Source organism: Nomascus leucogenys, chromosome 15, assembly GCF_006542625.1.
Source record: "Nomascus leucogenys isolate Asia chromosome 15, Asia_NLE_v1, whole genome shotgun sequence".
NCBI classification, from domain to species: Eukaryota; Metazoa; Chordata; class Mammalia; order Primates; family Hylobatidae; genus Nomascus; species Nomascus leucogenys.
The window spans coordinates 58,166,692-58,182,779 of NC_044395.1; the positions used below are offsets into that span (position 1 = coordinate 58,166,692).

At 35.3% G+C, this 16,088-nt stretch overlaps 1 protein-coding gene across 2 annotated transcripts in view; it reads left to right on the forward strand.

Moving 5' to 3' along the window:
* The window catches only part of NARS2 (asparaginyl-tRNA synthetase 2, mitochondrial), a 150,366-nt gene that overhangs the window by 47,843 nt on the left and 86,435 nt on the right, over positions 1–16,088 (forward strand). For both annotated transcript variants that reach the window (XM_003254654.3, XM_030829405.1), the window contains one exon: positions 3,030–3,124. In XM_003254654.3, the coding sequence (XP_003254702.2) occupies positions 3,030–3,124 (95 nt within the window). The remainder of the gene's footprint in view (positions 1–3,029; positions 3,125–16,088) is intronic.

Here is a 16,088-nt window from a genome sequence, read left to right on the forward strand (position 1 = left end):
CAGAGTATTTTACATCTGCCACCTCTGTTAAGTTCCAAACATTTTTACCACCCCAGAAGAAAACTCTGTGCCCATTTAGTAGTTAACATCCCATTTTCCCCTCCACACAAACCATGAGTCTCATCCATCTGTCTCTCTGGATTTACCTATTATGTATATTTCATATAAATGTAATCATACATAGCCTTTTAAGTCTGTCTTTTTTCACTTAGCATGTTTTCATTGTTCGTCTATGTTTTAACATATATAAGTACATGCTAAAACATTTAATTTTAATATATAGGTATATATACATTCCTTATGGCTGAATGATATTCCATTCTATGTATATATCATATTTTGTTTATACATTTTCCCATTGATGGTGGTTTCACCTTTTGGCTGTTGTGAATAGTGCTATTTTGAACAGTTGTGTACAAGTGTTTGTTTATATACCTCATTTTAATTCTTTTTGGTATATACCTAGGAATGGAATTACTGTGCCATTTAGTAACTCAATTTTAACTTTTTAAGGAACCACCAAACTTTTTTCCCTAGTAACCGCAACCCCTTATTGTACATTTCTAGTTTCATTCCATAGTCATCAAAGAAGATACCTTGCGTGATTTTAGTTTTTTAAGATTTATTGAGACTGTTTTATGGCTTACTATATGGTCTACTCTGGAGAATGGTCCCTGTGCACTTAAAAAAACATACTCTGCTGCTGTTGGGTGGAGTCTGCCATTTTTAATTTGCCTTTTTCTTGGCTCAGCATTTGCTTGATTGCTATAAACCTTTAACTCTCTTCAAGAGTTCCCACAATTGATTCTGACAATTTGCTCATTTTTTTCTTTTATTTTTCTGTGGCAGGACAGTCCTTTGGAGCTACCTAACCTGCCATATTTGCTGATATCACTTTTTATAATTACTTTTTACAACCAATATTTTATATACCCTCTTTAATATTCTGAGATAAAATATATAGGTGATAATACAAAGAGAAGTTTAAAAAATCAGTATACTTTAATTGTAATATAAAAGAAATGAAAGTAATTTATAGTAAGGTAGTATGAATTTGTTATGTAAACGCTAACATGACATTGGAAAGCATAATGAAGTAGTAGTATGTTTTAATAAGTTGGATTAAAGAAATGTAAGAAAAATCAGAATCCATTCTGTACAAGTGCTGATAAATGAAAGTCTAAAATCTAGTCATAGGCCGGGCACGGTGGCTCATGCCTGTAATCTCAGCACTTTGGGAGGCTTAGGCCGGCAGATCACTTGAGGTCAGGAGACCATCCTGGCCAACATGGTGAAACCCCATCTCTACTAAAAATATAAAAATTAGCAGGTCCTGTTGGCCAACACCTGTAATCCCAGCTACTGGCAGGCTGAGGCAGGAGAATCACTTGAACCTGGGAGGTGGAGGTTGCAGTGAGTCAAGATCGTGCCACTGCACTCCAGCCTGGGCGACAGCATGAGACTGTCTCAAAAATAAATAAATAAAATCTTATTATAAAGACTAGACTTTTTTTTTTATATAAATACAAGAAATGAGAGAAACCATCTGAAGTGAAGTTAAATTAGTACAAATTATAGACTAAAGTGGTGAAGGAAAGGAGAAAGTATGGTAGTCTTATAAATTTGTTGGACCTTATTTGGGAAAGCATTTATTTAGTAAATAATGAAGAAATATCAGAGAACAACTCTTTTATTTTAAAATCTTAACATATATCAGATCAAGCATTTAGTCTTGAGTACTAAATGTCTTTGGAAACAATACCCTTTCATTGATAATGAGATTTAAAGTTGGACTTTTTTATAAAAAAAGCATTCATCGATCTCTGACTAGTATCAAAGTTTGAAAAAAAAGGCGGTTATTATAAAAATAAAGATTCAACTGATAATTTTTACAGTGCATTTTTTATTTATCCACAGATAGCGACACATGATATGCAATATTTTTAGAACAACCAATGAAATTAAATAAGATAACTGTATTTCGTGTCTTGCCATAATTTAATATTTGGTACTAAGCCTGTTAAAAGAGTCTTACATTCTCCATTACATATTTTAAATTGGCTTTATTGCTTTTACAGTGACTACACTTTTACACTAAAACATTTTCAAATAAGTGCACAGTTTAAAATACAAGAAGCTGGGCTCAGGGACTCATGCCTATAAATCCCAGCACTTTGGGAGGCTAAAGTGGGAGGATTTCTTGATCCCAGAAGATCAAGACCAGCCTGGGCAACATAATGAGACTCTGTGTTTAAATCAACAAAAACAAGTGTAACTTTCTTCCCCAGAAGAGGATATGATACTCATAACTTGATTCAGAAGCTTTCTTTATTATACTGTTTAAATTGTGTTTGGCCTCCAGGTAGTTTGTTTTAGCTTAACTCTTAACAAATGTTGAATGGCTTGTTTCCTACTCATTTCAGATGGAATAATCACCCTTTCTATATTGTAAGTTCATAAAGATTTTGTTGCTCAGTGTATCTTTTAAAGATAGAGTCATGCTTTTCCTGCTACCTAGTTATGGTGACAGTTAAATGAAATAATGTTTTTGAGAGTTCATAATGTGTTTATAAAAATCTGTGTTAAAAGCATTACTATTAATATTTTAATAATAAATATGACCTCGCATGTTCCGGAGGCTATTCTCTTGAGATAATTAAGTCTCAATCATAAGTCAACCTTTTGAGATTATGTAATTCTTCACATTAAAAATTAATTCATAATTTCTTGCCTTAGATTGCCCCTTAATCAGAATCACTTTGTAGGGGGAAGTATATTTTGTGACAAAGGTACTTTGTCCTTTGGTTATTGTATGTTTTGAAAATATGGAACAAACTTCCTTGCCTTTATTAGCACTTTCCAAGCTGGTGTTTTGTCTTAGATATGTAACTACCTTTATTTTCCTGAGAGCAACCTGCCTTCACATTGATTTAATTGCATTGTGATTTTTAGGTGTGACATGTATATGAATGTGAAAAGCAAAGCAAAACATTTAATAGTTTTTTGTGGCTTGTGTTTTTGATTTGCAGCCTTCAGGCAAACTAAAGCTATCTGAGGAGAATTTCTTCAATGTTCCTGCTTTCTTAACTGTGTCAGGACAACTTCATCTAGAAGTGATGTCGGGGTATGAAATTTTCCTTTCTCTTTTGCTTTGATGTATTATGGTTTGGTTGAGAGTGCTTCCCTTCCTATGCTCAAACCTAAAAGTTGAAATTAGTCTTAATCATTAGTTCACTTGAATTTTCCAAAATATTTAAGCTTCTTACTTGTAGTACAGATTTTTGTTTTCAGTGAAAAATGTAACACTGAAAATACAAAGTTGTCATTTTTTTCTTTTTACTAATCTTTCTGGCTTGAATCCCAAACGTAATCAGAATTTATTTTAATTAATCATATTTATGGAAGTAAAGGCAATTTATAGTTTATACTTGAACCAGGTATTAGTCCATTTCATTTTAAAGAGAGTAGTATTTGAAACAGATGGAATAATTTTTTTTTTCAGTAATTGGTGTAAATAAAATTAACTCATACATACATTTTGAGAGGTGTACAACAAATTACATTCTAAGTCAGATCAAATGAATTTTAGCAGCTGTCAGACCTCTGGAAAGTCACTGTATTCCTTGGGGCCTAACTTTTCTTTAAAACGGGATTGAGAAAGAAGATCTTTAAAATCCTATCTAAATCTTATATTCTGTAATTCTGTGGGTAATTCTCATTTATTTTTATTTTTTTTAGAGGTGGGATCTCGCTTATTGCCCAGGCTGGAGTATAGTTGCACAATCATAGCTCACAGTAGCCTCAAACTCCTGGGCTCAATTGGTTCTCCTGCCTCAGCCTTCTGAGTAGCTGGGACTACAGGCATATACCACCAAACCTGGCTAATTTTTTGTAGAGATGGGGTCTTGCTATGTACCAAGGCTGATCTCAAACTCTAGGCTCAAGTGATCTTCCTGCCTTAGGCCTCCCAAGTAATTGGAACTCAAGGCATGTGCCAGCACACCTAGCTAATTTTTAAAATTTTTTGTAGAGGTGGGGTCTCACCATGTGTCCTAGGCTGATCTCAAACTCTTGACTCAAGTGATTCTTCTGCCTCAGCCTCCCAAAGCACTGGGATTACAAGCATGAGCCACTGAGCCTGGCCTCTGGGGGTAATTTGTTAATGCAGACTCATCAAGTACTGAGTTTTCTTTATGTATCTTTTTCTTTAAATTTTTTCTCATTATAGGGATTAGGACTTAAAAAAATCTTTTCTGGAAATAGCTCACTTGAAAGGAAGGGAATCTTTTGGTGTTTTCCATTGTTTTAAAAATGCACAGATGAGAAAACTCAAGGAAAATGTAATAGAATAGTTTGCATGTTTACTTTTGTACTTTGCTAGAAGAATGGAAAGTCAGTGGTGGAATAAAGATAGTCTTGAAAGTAACATGTTCTTTTCTGATTTATCTTTGAAACAAAAATATGTTATTTGATAGTTCCAATAACCAAATGATTGGCAATATTAGCAGAATACTATGCAGAAAAGGTGTCATAATAACACTGAGATTATAGGATTTGCAGATCTGGATGTAGGAAAGGCCATGTCAAGCATGTCATGGAATGTTCTTATGCCTACGGAATTATAATTTTAAAAAATTAAAAACATGACTCATTCAAATACAAAATGAATATGTATCAAAGATTTCATTCAATTGATTATATTACAGAGGAAACAAGTAAAATAGAAAACTGTTTCAAAGAGCATCTGAGGACCTCTGTATTTATAGACATTTTAATAATTGGAATAAGAGTGCTAGGTCAGTTACAAACTGGCTAATGTCCTACAGGACCAACACACCCTAACCTTTGGGATTATCTCTTCTACCTGGTAGAGTTATTTGCAACTCTACTGGGAAAGATCTGTAAATTAGCATGTAACTTCACTTAATATGGGTTATTTAATTCAATATTAAATAGACTAATGGAACAAGTACATTTCCCTTTCCCTAAGTAATTAAGTAACCGTTGAATGGGCCTTTGTCCCCTTATTATTTAATACCTTGAAAGGACATCACCTTTTTAAGGCTACAGCTTTTGGCCTTATGTTCAAGGTTTGGATAACCTTTCTTAACAGCCTTTTAGTATTTATTTCTATTATTTATAAAGTTAGAGGCAAGGTGTCTCCTCCCTCAGAAGTGTCATATGTGAAATATATAAACTTAGCAAATGTTTGTTTCTCTATTATAATACCACTAGTGTATTAAATATGCCTCTTTCCCAGTAAAGCGCAGTGAACCACAGAACACAGTGTTCTGTGAAACTTGACGGAAGATTAAATTGGTAGAATATTAGGTTTTGTATTTTTTTAGTGTGCCATGAAGTATTTCTACTACTGTCATTCAAATGTTCCTAGTTTAATATGCACAGTTCTAGGACTATTAATATGCAGAACATAATGTTTTTGATTAAAGCATGATTTATTCTCCAATAAGAAATTGTTAGTCCTTTTTCCCTCAGCTTTGTTTTTTCTTGAATTCAATTTAACAGACTTTATAAAAGGCAAAAGATTTATGCAATCTGAAGAGAAACCAGAGAATTAACAGACTTTTAAAATGGAGAAAATGGTAGTTAAATTTAGACAGTTAACATTTTCCAAAAGGATATCTCTGTTGGTTTATTGAGTTTATGGTTCCATTTTAAAGCTTTTTTTAAAGTAAATATTCTATATTGGGATAATTTTTAATATATAGAAAGTTGAAAAGATAGTGCATAGTTTTGTATACTCCCTATCCAGTTTCCCCCATTGTACACATCTTCCATGACCATGATACATTTGTCAAAACCAAGAATTAAATGTTAGCACATTACTATTAATGAAGCTCTAGACTTTATTTGGATTTCACCAGCTTTTCCATTAATATCCTTTTTCTTTTTCCAGGATCCAATTCAGGGTACCACATAAAACTTAGTTGTCATGTTTCCCCAGTCTCTTCTATTCTGTGACAGTTTCTCAATTTTTCTTTTTTACGACCTGTGGAATGTACTCTAATCTGGGTGTGTCTGACATTTTTCTCGTGATTAGACTAGGGTTATTTGGGTATTTTGAAAGAATACCACAGAGGCAAAGACTTGTCCTGTCACATTGTATCAGTGGATATGTGATATCCATATGATGATGTTAACCTTCATGACTTGGATAAGGTAGTGTTTGCCAAGTTTCTTTACTGAAAATACACTATTTTTTCCCTTTTCTTACTGTAGTTTCTGGAAGTGAGTCACTAAGTCTAGTCTCCCCTCACTGGGGATGGGGGTTTGGGAAGAAGAGGGTGATGGAGTTAAGAACCACCCGCAGGAGGGAGAATGTTTGGAATTCTATGTGAAAATTTGTTGCCTCTTTATCCTTCTTTATTTTTTATTTGTGTAATCATTTATATCTTAATGGACTTGTGTATTTCATAGTTTGGGCTATAATTCAGTGCTGTGTTATTTACTTTGATACTTAAAACTGTTTTAGTTTTTGTTGTTGGGAACTCATTCAGATTGATTCTTACGTCCCTTTGACATGCCCCTGTACTTTGACTACTTCCTTATTCTCTGCTACTGCAAGATGCCTCAGCTTTGTTTGTTTGACATTCGTTCACCACCTTTATTTGTTTTTATTATTTTTTTATAGTCAGTAAACTTACACTGACATATTATTATTCCTCCAAAGTCCATAGCTTTTATGAGCATTCACTCCTGGTTGTCTGCATTCTGTGCTTTTGGACAGATGACATATGCTCACCATTATAGTAACACACAGAATAGTTTTTGCTGCCCTAGAACTTTTCTATGCTCTGCCTAGCCATCCTTCCTTCCTAACCACTGGTAACCATTGACCGTTTTACCATCTCCGTAGTCTTGCCTTTTCCAGAATGTCACGTAGTTGGAATCATACACCATAGAGCCCTTTTAGATTGGCTTCTTTTGCTTAGTAATATGAATTTAAAGTTCCTCCAGGACTTTTCATGGCTGGATAGCTCATTTGTTGTAGTGCTAAATAATATTCTGTTGCCTGGATGTAACACAATTTATCAATTCACCTGTTGAAAGACATCTTTTGGTTGCTTCCAAGTTTTGGCAGATTTCCCAGGCTTATTTTTTGTTTTCCCTTCCCTAGTCCTAAAAATTAGTTATTTCTCCGAAGAGCCCTGGTTCCTTTTATTAGAAGATGGTATTTAGAAGCCAAAATTGGGTCACTGGATATGTTTGCTGTTACTGAGAGATGATTGCTTTAAAGCCTTTCAGTAGACAGAGATTTTTTTTTTTTTTAACTAGAGAAAGCTAAGTGAGTTTTCATTGCATTTTGCTTATGAATATAATTTATAAGTGGTAAGTTCATTCCAAGAGAGATGTAAATTGTAAAACCTGCAATTAAGAAATGTCACATAATGAAGTATTCCATTTCTCATCAGTTAAAGTCAGAATTGGAGAAAGGCTCAGCCTAAAAAGAAAGAATGTTTATTATTATTACAGGGATTTTTTTCCTTCTTGGGCATTTTAATGCTAAGCCATGAAGTAAAGCATATTTTAGGTTAAAACTGATGCTTTTCTCTTGAATGTTGTTGGAATAAATTAGTACAGTTTTTCTAGAGGAATACCTTTTTACCCAGAATTTCATTTCTAGAAATTTTTCTTAAGGAAATGATCTGACAACTCTGCAGAGAAGCCTAAACAAAAATGTTGAAAGCAACTTTTATTTATAATAATGAAAAATTACTAATAATCTAACTGTCCATTCAAGATTTGTTAAACCTCAGTATACCAAGAAAATTAGTCATCATCATTTATCATCTGCGGCTAATGGGCCTTATTTTTAAAAATATTTTAAAGCCATCTTGTAGTTAGTACACAGAAGTATAAATAAAGGGACAGTGAAGATCAACTTTATTAGAAATTTTCAGAAGAATTTAAACATAGCAAGTCAAAAAAATTAAATTGTTATATTGAGAGAGAACGTATATGCCGTAAAATTCACCAATTTGAAGTGTGCAATTCAGTGGGTTTTAGCATATTTTGCAGATATTCAAGTATCACTGACACAATTTTAGAATACTTTCCAATATTTATAATTTTAAGGTTTTTTTTTTACCACTCCCAAAAGACAAATTTTTCCCATTAGCATTCACTCCCTATCCTCTTCTTTGCCCCCACCCCTGGGCAACCACTAATTAATCTAAGTTCTCTCTCTATGAATTTACCTATTCTGGAATATTTATCATATGTAGATAGAATCACACAGTAAATTGTATTTTGTGACTGGTTTATTTCATTTAGCAGATGTTTTCAAAGTTCATCCAACTTGCAGCATGTATCAGTACTTCATTCCTTTTTATTCCCAAATAGCATTCCATTACGTAGGTATATAATATTTTGCTTCATTTATCAGATAATGAGCATTTGGGTTGTTTCTACTTTTGGCTCTTGTAAGTAATGTTGCTGTGAACATTTGGGTAGAAGTTTTTGTGTGGACATGTTGTCATTTCTCTTTGGTAGATACCTAGGAGCGAAATTAATGGGTCATGCAGTAACTATGTTTAACTGTGTGAGGAATTGCTAGTCTGTTTTCCACAGAGGCTGGACCATTTTACAGTCCCACCAGCAATAGCAAAAGCATTCCAGTTTCTCCACATCCTTGCAAATGTTTATTATTGTCTTTTTTATTGTGGCTGTTCTAGCAGATGTAAAGTAGTATCTCATGATGGTTTTGACTTTCATTCCCCTGACTGCTATTGATGGGTTTTCATCATTAAACTCAATGAGCACATGAACAGGTATGGAGCATCTTTCCATGTGCATGTTGGCCATTTGTGTGTATTTTATTTGGAGAAATTCTGTGTAAATCCTTGAGTTATTTTTAAAATTGGATTGTCTTTTTATTGAGTTTTGAGAGTTCTTTATATATTCTGCATACAAGTCCTTTATTAAATATATGATTTGCAAATATTTTTTCCCCGTTTGGTGGGTTTTCTTCTCACATCCTTGATGTTGGCAAACTCAGATTTTCATTTTCACTTTTCTGGGTTTTGAAAGTACTCCAGATGGACATAGCCTATTGAATGCAGCAAACTGCTGCATACTGCCATGCATGAACCTGGAACATATGCTATCCTTTGAATACTGATTCTAGATTTTTAAATACATCTTTAATAGGCTCTAACTTATTATTACTTCTGAAACTTATACTTACATTATAAAAAAAATGCTTTTGAGTATTTTGTCCCCTTACAATTTTGTTGAAGGAAGAGTGGCCATCTTTTTTGCCCCATAATTGCAAAACATTTTTATTTTTAGATTGTACACCAATTAGAATGATCAAATTAATGAATTCTTCTATTTCTGCATCATCTTTTTTTTTCCTAAACACCTTTATAAAATACTTGCTTCAGCATTTGTTCACTTATTAACCTTATTAAGTAAATTTTGGTGTACAAATATCATAAATGGTGAAGGAATATTGCCACATATCCTTTTAGAAAATGGGATGGTCCAAGTTCTTGTAAATTATTACATAATGAAATCCTTATTGTGGAATCACTCATTGGATGAAAATACTGAATTTGTTTTTGTCTTGTAATGTATTTTTCACTTAACAGTTCTTATGTTTGAGAAAATTCACTTAGATATCATTATCTGAAAGCTCTTTGTCTGAGAGTTCACTTACACAACCAATTTTACCATTGTCATTAGAGAGTAGATTGTCAACCAGGCGCAGTGGCTCATGCCTATAATCCCAGTGCTTTGGGAGGCTGAGGTGGAAGGATCACTTGAGTCCAGAAGTTTGAGACCAGCTTGGGCAACACACGAAACCCTATCTCTACCAAAAAAAAAAAAAAAAAATTAGCTGGATGTAGTGGCACATACCAGTATTCCAAACTACTTGGGATGCTAAGGCAGGAGGGCGCTTAAGCCCAGGAGATTGAGGCTGCAGTAAGCTATGATTAAGCCACTGCACTCCAGCCTGGGCAACAAAAAGGGGAGGAGATTGTTGCTGCCTCTTTGCATTCATGTTCTGATTTGTCTAATAACTATGAAATACGTTTATCATTTTAATTCTCTTTGTTAGTGTGAGTGAAAAATAAAGATCTGAATTCTGAACTGTGATCTGCAAAAACTACAAAAAGGCTACAACCATCTATCCGGGCTTTTCTTATACCTTCTTGAAAGATGACACAGGCCTGGCGCAGTGGCTTAAGCCTTCAGTCTCAACACTTTGAGAGGCTGAGGTAGGAGGATCACTTGAAGCCAGGAGTTCAAGACCATCCTAGGCAACATAGTGGGACCTAGTCTCTACAAACAAATAAACAAAAACCACAAACCAAGCATGGTGGCATGTGCCTGTAGTCCTAGCTACTTAGAGAGTAAGGCAAGAAGATTGCTGGAGCCCAGGTGTTGCAGACTGCAGTGAGCTGTGATCACAACGCTACACTCTAGCCTGGGCAACAGAATGAAACCCCACCTCTTAAAAAAAAAAAAAAAGAGGGAGAGAATAAGAAAACTGAAATTGATATAATGTTGACAATTTGTCTTACTGTAACATTTTCCTCTTAGCACCCATCATTCTTCTATTACTTTTTTTTTTTTTTTTTTTTTTTTTTGAGACGGAGTCTTGCTCTGTCACCCAGGCTGGAGTGCAATGGCACTGACCTCGGCTCACTGCAACCTCTGCCTCTCGGGTTCAAGCGATTTTCCTGCCTCAACCTCTCGAGTAGCTGGGATTACAGGTGCCCACCACCACCTGTGTTGTTTTTGTATTTTTAGCAGAGACGGGGTTTCATCATATTGGCCAGGCTGTTCTTGAACTCCTGATCTCAGGTGATCCACCCACCTCGGCCTCCCAAAGTGTTGGGATTACAGGCATGAGCGACTGTGCCAGGCCTATTTTCTTACTATTTTACTCTTATTTAACATAATTAGAACAATTAGTAATGACGAATAATTACTAAGATGATGAAATGGCAAAATGTTTTAAGATACAGGAAAAATAACACCAAACCCCCATATATAGCTTAGATTTATGAAAGGATTCAGTGGGCTTTATTCTGTTGTTAAAGTTTAATATAAATTTCTGTTTTTATGGATAAACCTCCACAGTTGCTTGAACCGTGTCCCGAAAAAAGACAAGCCCTAACCTGTGATTGCAACCTTTTTTAGAAACAGGGTCTTTGCAGATGTAATCAAGCTAAGATGAAATCATACTGGATTAGGGTGTGCCCTAAATCCAGTGACTGGTATTTTTATAAGAGAAGGGAGAGAGAGATTTGGATATAGAGATGTAGGAGACACACACACGGGGAAGAATGCTAAGATAGAGCATTCTGTGAAGCCAAAAGCGGAGATTTGAGTGATGATGCCTAGGATTGCTGAGAGCCACCAGAAACTAGGAAGAAGCAAGGAAGGATTCTTCCCTAGAACCTTCAGAGGAAGCACAACCTTGCTGGCACTTCGATTTCAGATTTGTAGCCTCACAGCTGAGAGAATACATTTCTGTTATTTTAAGCCAACAGAATATAGCAAATTCTCATGGCAGCCTTAGGAAACTAATACAACCTTTAAGAGTATATGAGTCGTGAATTATTAATTTTTTATAAATATTTAAAATATTTTAAAAATATTAGCTACTTTTATAAATATAACTGTTTGACCAAGAAACTCAAAAACTAGCTGGGCCTGGAGGCTCACACCTGTAATCCCAGCACTTTGGGAGGCCGAGGCAGGCGGATCGCAAGGTCAGGAGATCGAGACCATCCTGGCTAACATGGTGAAACCCTGTCTCTACTAAAAAAATTAGCCAGGCGTGGTGGCATGCGCCTGTAGTCCCAGCTACTCGGGAAGCTGAGGCAGGAGAATCGCTTGAACCCAGGAGGCGGAGGTTGCAGTGAGCTGAGATCGCGCCATTGCACTCCAGCATGGGCGACAAGAGTGAAACTCCGTCTCAAAAAAAAAAAAAAAGAAGAAACTCAAAAACTAAAATTGGGTATAATGAGTCCTGGCAGTATATTGAGGGTTAAATTATTTATGATTTGTTCATATAATGGATTACTGTACAGCTATTAAGATTGATCATAAGTCTTTACATCATGCTATTTTTTAAGAAGTGGTTATGAAACAGGTAGAGTATGATTCTGGTTTTTTAACTGTATACATATATTCATAGAAAAAGAGTGGAAGAATATATGACAATATTCAGCTTGTAAAAATGGCTATTTCTGCTAATTTTTATTTTCTTCCTCAAATTTATTTTTTCAGATTTGAAAAATCAGTGTTCATTACTTTTATAATCAGGAAAAAACTTAGCTATTTTCATTTTGGGGGAATCATCTTGGGCTTTGGGCTGATTTCATTCCTGTTTGGTTAATTGGTTAGTTTGTGATTGGTACATGCAGTTCTAAATTGACTCCCTTCGATTATTTAATCAATTCAGATAATGAGCTCAGAAGCCATGAAACATTCATACTCAGGATGCTCTTACCCTGTTTTGTGGTTGTGGTGGGAATGTCATTATATGAATCTGAGTTAAAGCTTTACAATTGGGTGTGAAACTGACTTCCCGTCTGCTCATAAGACTTTCTCATTCTTCATTCCCTTGATACTGAATTTTGTTCATTTATAGTCATTTGATTTTTGAGATCTTTTTGATTATGATTCGTGGCTTGCATGTTTGCGTTTCTAATGCTGTTCTCTATAGTGTTAGATTGCTTTTTCCATATGTGGTCATTCCTAAAGGCTCAACTGAAATAACGACTTTCTACTTGACTCTCTTCCTGCTTTTCTCATAGAAATTATTTTTATCTTTTTCTGCTCCCTTATAGTACTCATTCATTTCATGTCATAAAGAAAAGAAATTCTGGCTGGGTACGGTGGCTCACGCCTGTAATCCTAGCACTTTGGGAGGCCGAGGTGGGCATATCACAAAGTTAGGAGATCGAGACCATCCTAGCTAACACGGTGAAACCCCATCTCTACTCAAAATACAAAAAACTAGCTGGGCGTGGTGGTGGGCGCCTGTAGTCCCAGCTACTCGGGAGGCTGAGGCAGGAGAATGGTGTGAACCCAGGAGGCAGAGCTTGCAGTGGGCTGAGATTGCGCCACTGCACTCCAGCCTGGGTGAAAGTGGGAGACCCCGTCTCAAAAAAAAAAAGAAATTGTTTTTTAACATTTAGCCATTTTGTAGTTCTTTTTCATATGTAATTCTCAAAGGTTTTAAATCCCTTGAAGACAAGTCTGTCTTAGCTCCATGTCCTCATAATCACTAGCAAGTAGTAGTTAAACTGAATTTGTAAAGCATACATTCTCATTCTTTTATAATTTGCCTCTACTGGTTTATACAGTCGTTCTCCATATATCTGAGGGGGACTGGTTGCAGGATCCCTCTCCAGATACCAAAACTTGCAGATGCCCACGTATTTGCATATAACCTATGCACATCCTCCCATATATTTTAAATTAATCTCGATTTCTTATAATACCTAAAACAATTAAATGCTATGTGAATAGTTATACTGTATTTTTAAAATTTCTATTATTTTTTATTGTTGCATTGTTTTTTGCTTTTCCCAAGTATTTTCAGTCCGAAGTCGGTTGAATCTGTAAATGCAGAGGGCCGACTGTACTATAGTGTTGAGCCTACAATGGGAGTTAAGTCTATGTTAATAATTCCTTTTACTTCATGGAAATTATATAACCGTGAAACCTAAGATCTTTATTGTTATTGTTAACTGAATGTGTGTGAATGATGATAAATACACTTCTTTAAAGAGTGTATTAATTAAGTTCAAAGTTAACCCTGTGTAGATAGAAATATGAATTAACAGACTGTTGGTATAAATGACTGAGGAACTTCGTTATAAACTCCTTGCTAATTGCATTTTCTGTATAGTATTGACAGAAGGCAAGTGTTTATGGCAGGTCGATCAGCAAGTGCAAAGGCTTTTAAGTAGGAATATTTAGCTTGCTTGGGTTAAAATAGAGAGAATGTAGATACTTTAGTTAACCAGGGGTTGGGTATCGCTAGGTGAATTTGATGGAAGTAAATAGGCTTAGAAGGTTATAATGATGGACCAAGGAATCTGTGCTGGGTAAGAAGTGAGGAAGTGGAGGTAGAGGGTGATAATGGAAAAAATGGTTGAACATAAAGAATCAGAGGTCTTAATGAAAAATTGTTGGAGTGGAAATACTAGACTAAAAACCTGGATGAGTATGAGGTGGTAGTCAAAGTATTGCTCTTGTGAAATTCCTGTTTCTAACATGGATTCTTTGCTCAGCTCCCCACCTATGAACTGAAATGCCAATTCTCTTCTTTGGTTGAGGAACAAGTACCTCAAACTCAGCATGTTCAAAATGAAATTCATCATCTTTTTCCCTAAATCTTTTTTTTCCTGAATTCCCTGTCTCAGGAAATGGTACTACCAACCTTCCTGTTTGTCAGATGAGATTTATGGAAATCATTCTAAATTCTTGTTCCATACCCTTTGAATCCTTTCACTCATTTGCTTCCACATCCCTTTGCTTCAGCTATCCTAAACTGCGTATAATATTCTAAGCACATCATCCCATTTCACACATTTGTATTCCTTTGCATATGCTGTTTTTCTGCCTGGAATTTGCTTTCGCCCTGCCTTTGTCTGGCTAACTCCTGCCCATTAGGCTAAACTCAACTTAAAAATGATGTCACCCAGAACCTTACCACCACCATTACCTCCTCCTCGTTTAAATGTCCTTCTGTGTGCCCATGTTGCTTTGTGCCTACCTATTTTGTAACATGGAATCATTGGTTTATTTCTCTATAGCTTAGACTATGAGCTTTTCATTTTAGGGATTGTCTTATTTAATTTTGTAACTATTACTTAATACAAAATAAAGACAATTATCTATTGGAAAGGGGTTTCTATCAATTCTATTTATCAGAAAATATTGAAATTATTATCTTCCCATTAGACTATAAAGTCCTTAATCTGTGTCTTGTTCGTCTTTGTCATCTCAGCTTCTGTTACTATCACGTTGCCTGATCCGGGGCTCAAGAATCAGTCTTAGTTTAATTTATTGAGAAACTGTGTGTACCAAAAAGTAGACATGAACAAGACAGATACAATTTCAACCTTCATGACCCTATAGAGTCTGATGAGCAAGATGAGCATTAAATGAGAAATTAGGAGTGTGATTACTGTTATTAAAAACACTGTCCTGAGGGCAAGAAGAGCATATGTCAAGAAAATTTTGCCTTGTCTACGTTGAATTGAATTTAGAGGTAACCTTATCAGTAGAGTGATTACACGGAAGTGCATTTTTAAATGTCATTCATGTTTAATGACCATTGGCTGTTATATTTGATGCAGATTCTATTCCTTTCGTATTCTTGGACAAACAGAAATCCAGTTAATGTAGCTCTTTCTCCCCATTATTGTAGAGCATTTTATGGTGTACAGTTTTTTAATTATCCTAATGCATGTTGTTTGTGTTTGGCTCTGGGATGTCTCTGTACTTTTATGTCATGTTTGATATATTATACTTGAATAAATTCTATTTAGCCACATTATCCAAAGATAGAAAACTGTAGCTTTTCTGCCGTTTCTTTATCAGCTTCCAAATACTTAGAATCTTTTATAAACCTTTACATGAAGAAGTTGTTCCTTTGTAGCCTGACTTTTCATGGCCCAGAGAAATGGTTGAAGATTCTGGATATGTTTAGTACAGGGAAGACAAAGAGGAGACATGATTTTATAGTTGTTGAAGTCTATCTGGTGGGTTTCTGTAAGAGATATATACAGAAGAGTAAATGATTTTTTTAAAGAACAACTTTATTGAGATATAATTCACATACCTTAAAATTCATCCATTAAAAGTATACAATTCAGGCCAGGGGCAGTGGCTCAGGGCTGTAATATCAGGGCTTTGGGAGGCTGAGGCAAGAGGATGGCTTGAGCCTAGAGTTTGAGACTAGACTGGGCAATAGCAAGACTCCCTCTTAAATTGTTTTGGTTTTGTTTTTTAATCAGCCAGGCATGGTGGTGCACCCCTGTAGTCCCAGCTTCTTTAGAGGCTGAGGCAGGAGGATTGCTTGAGCCCAGGAT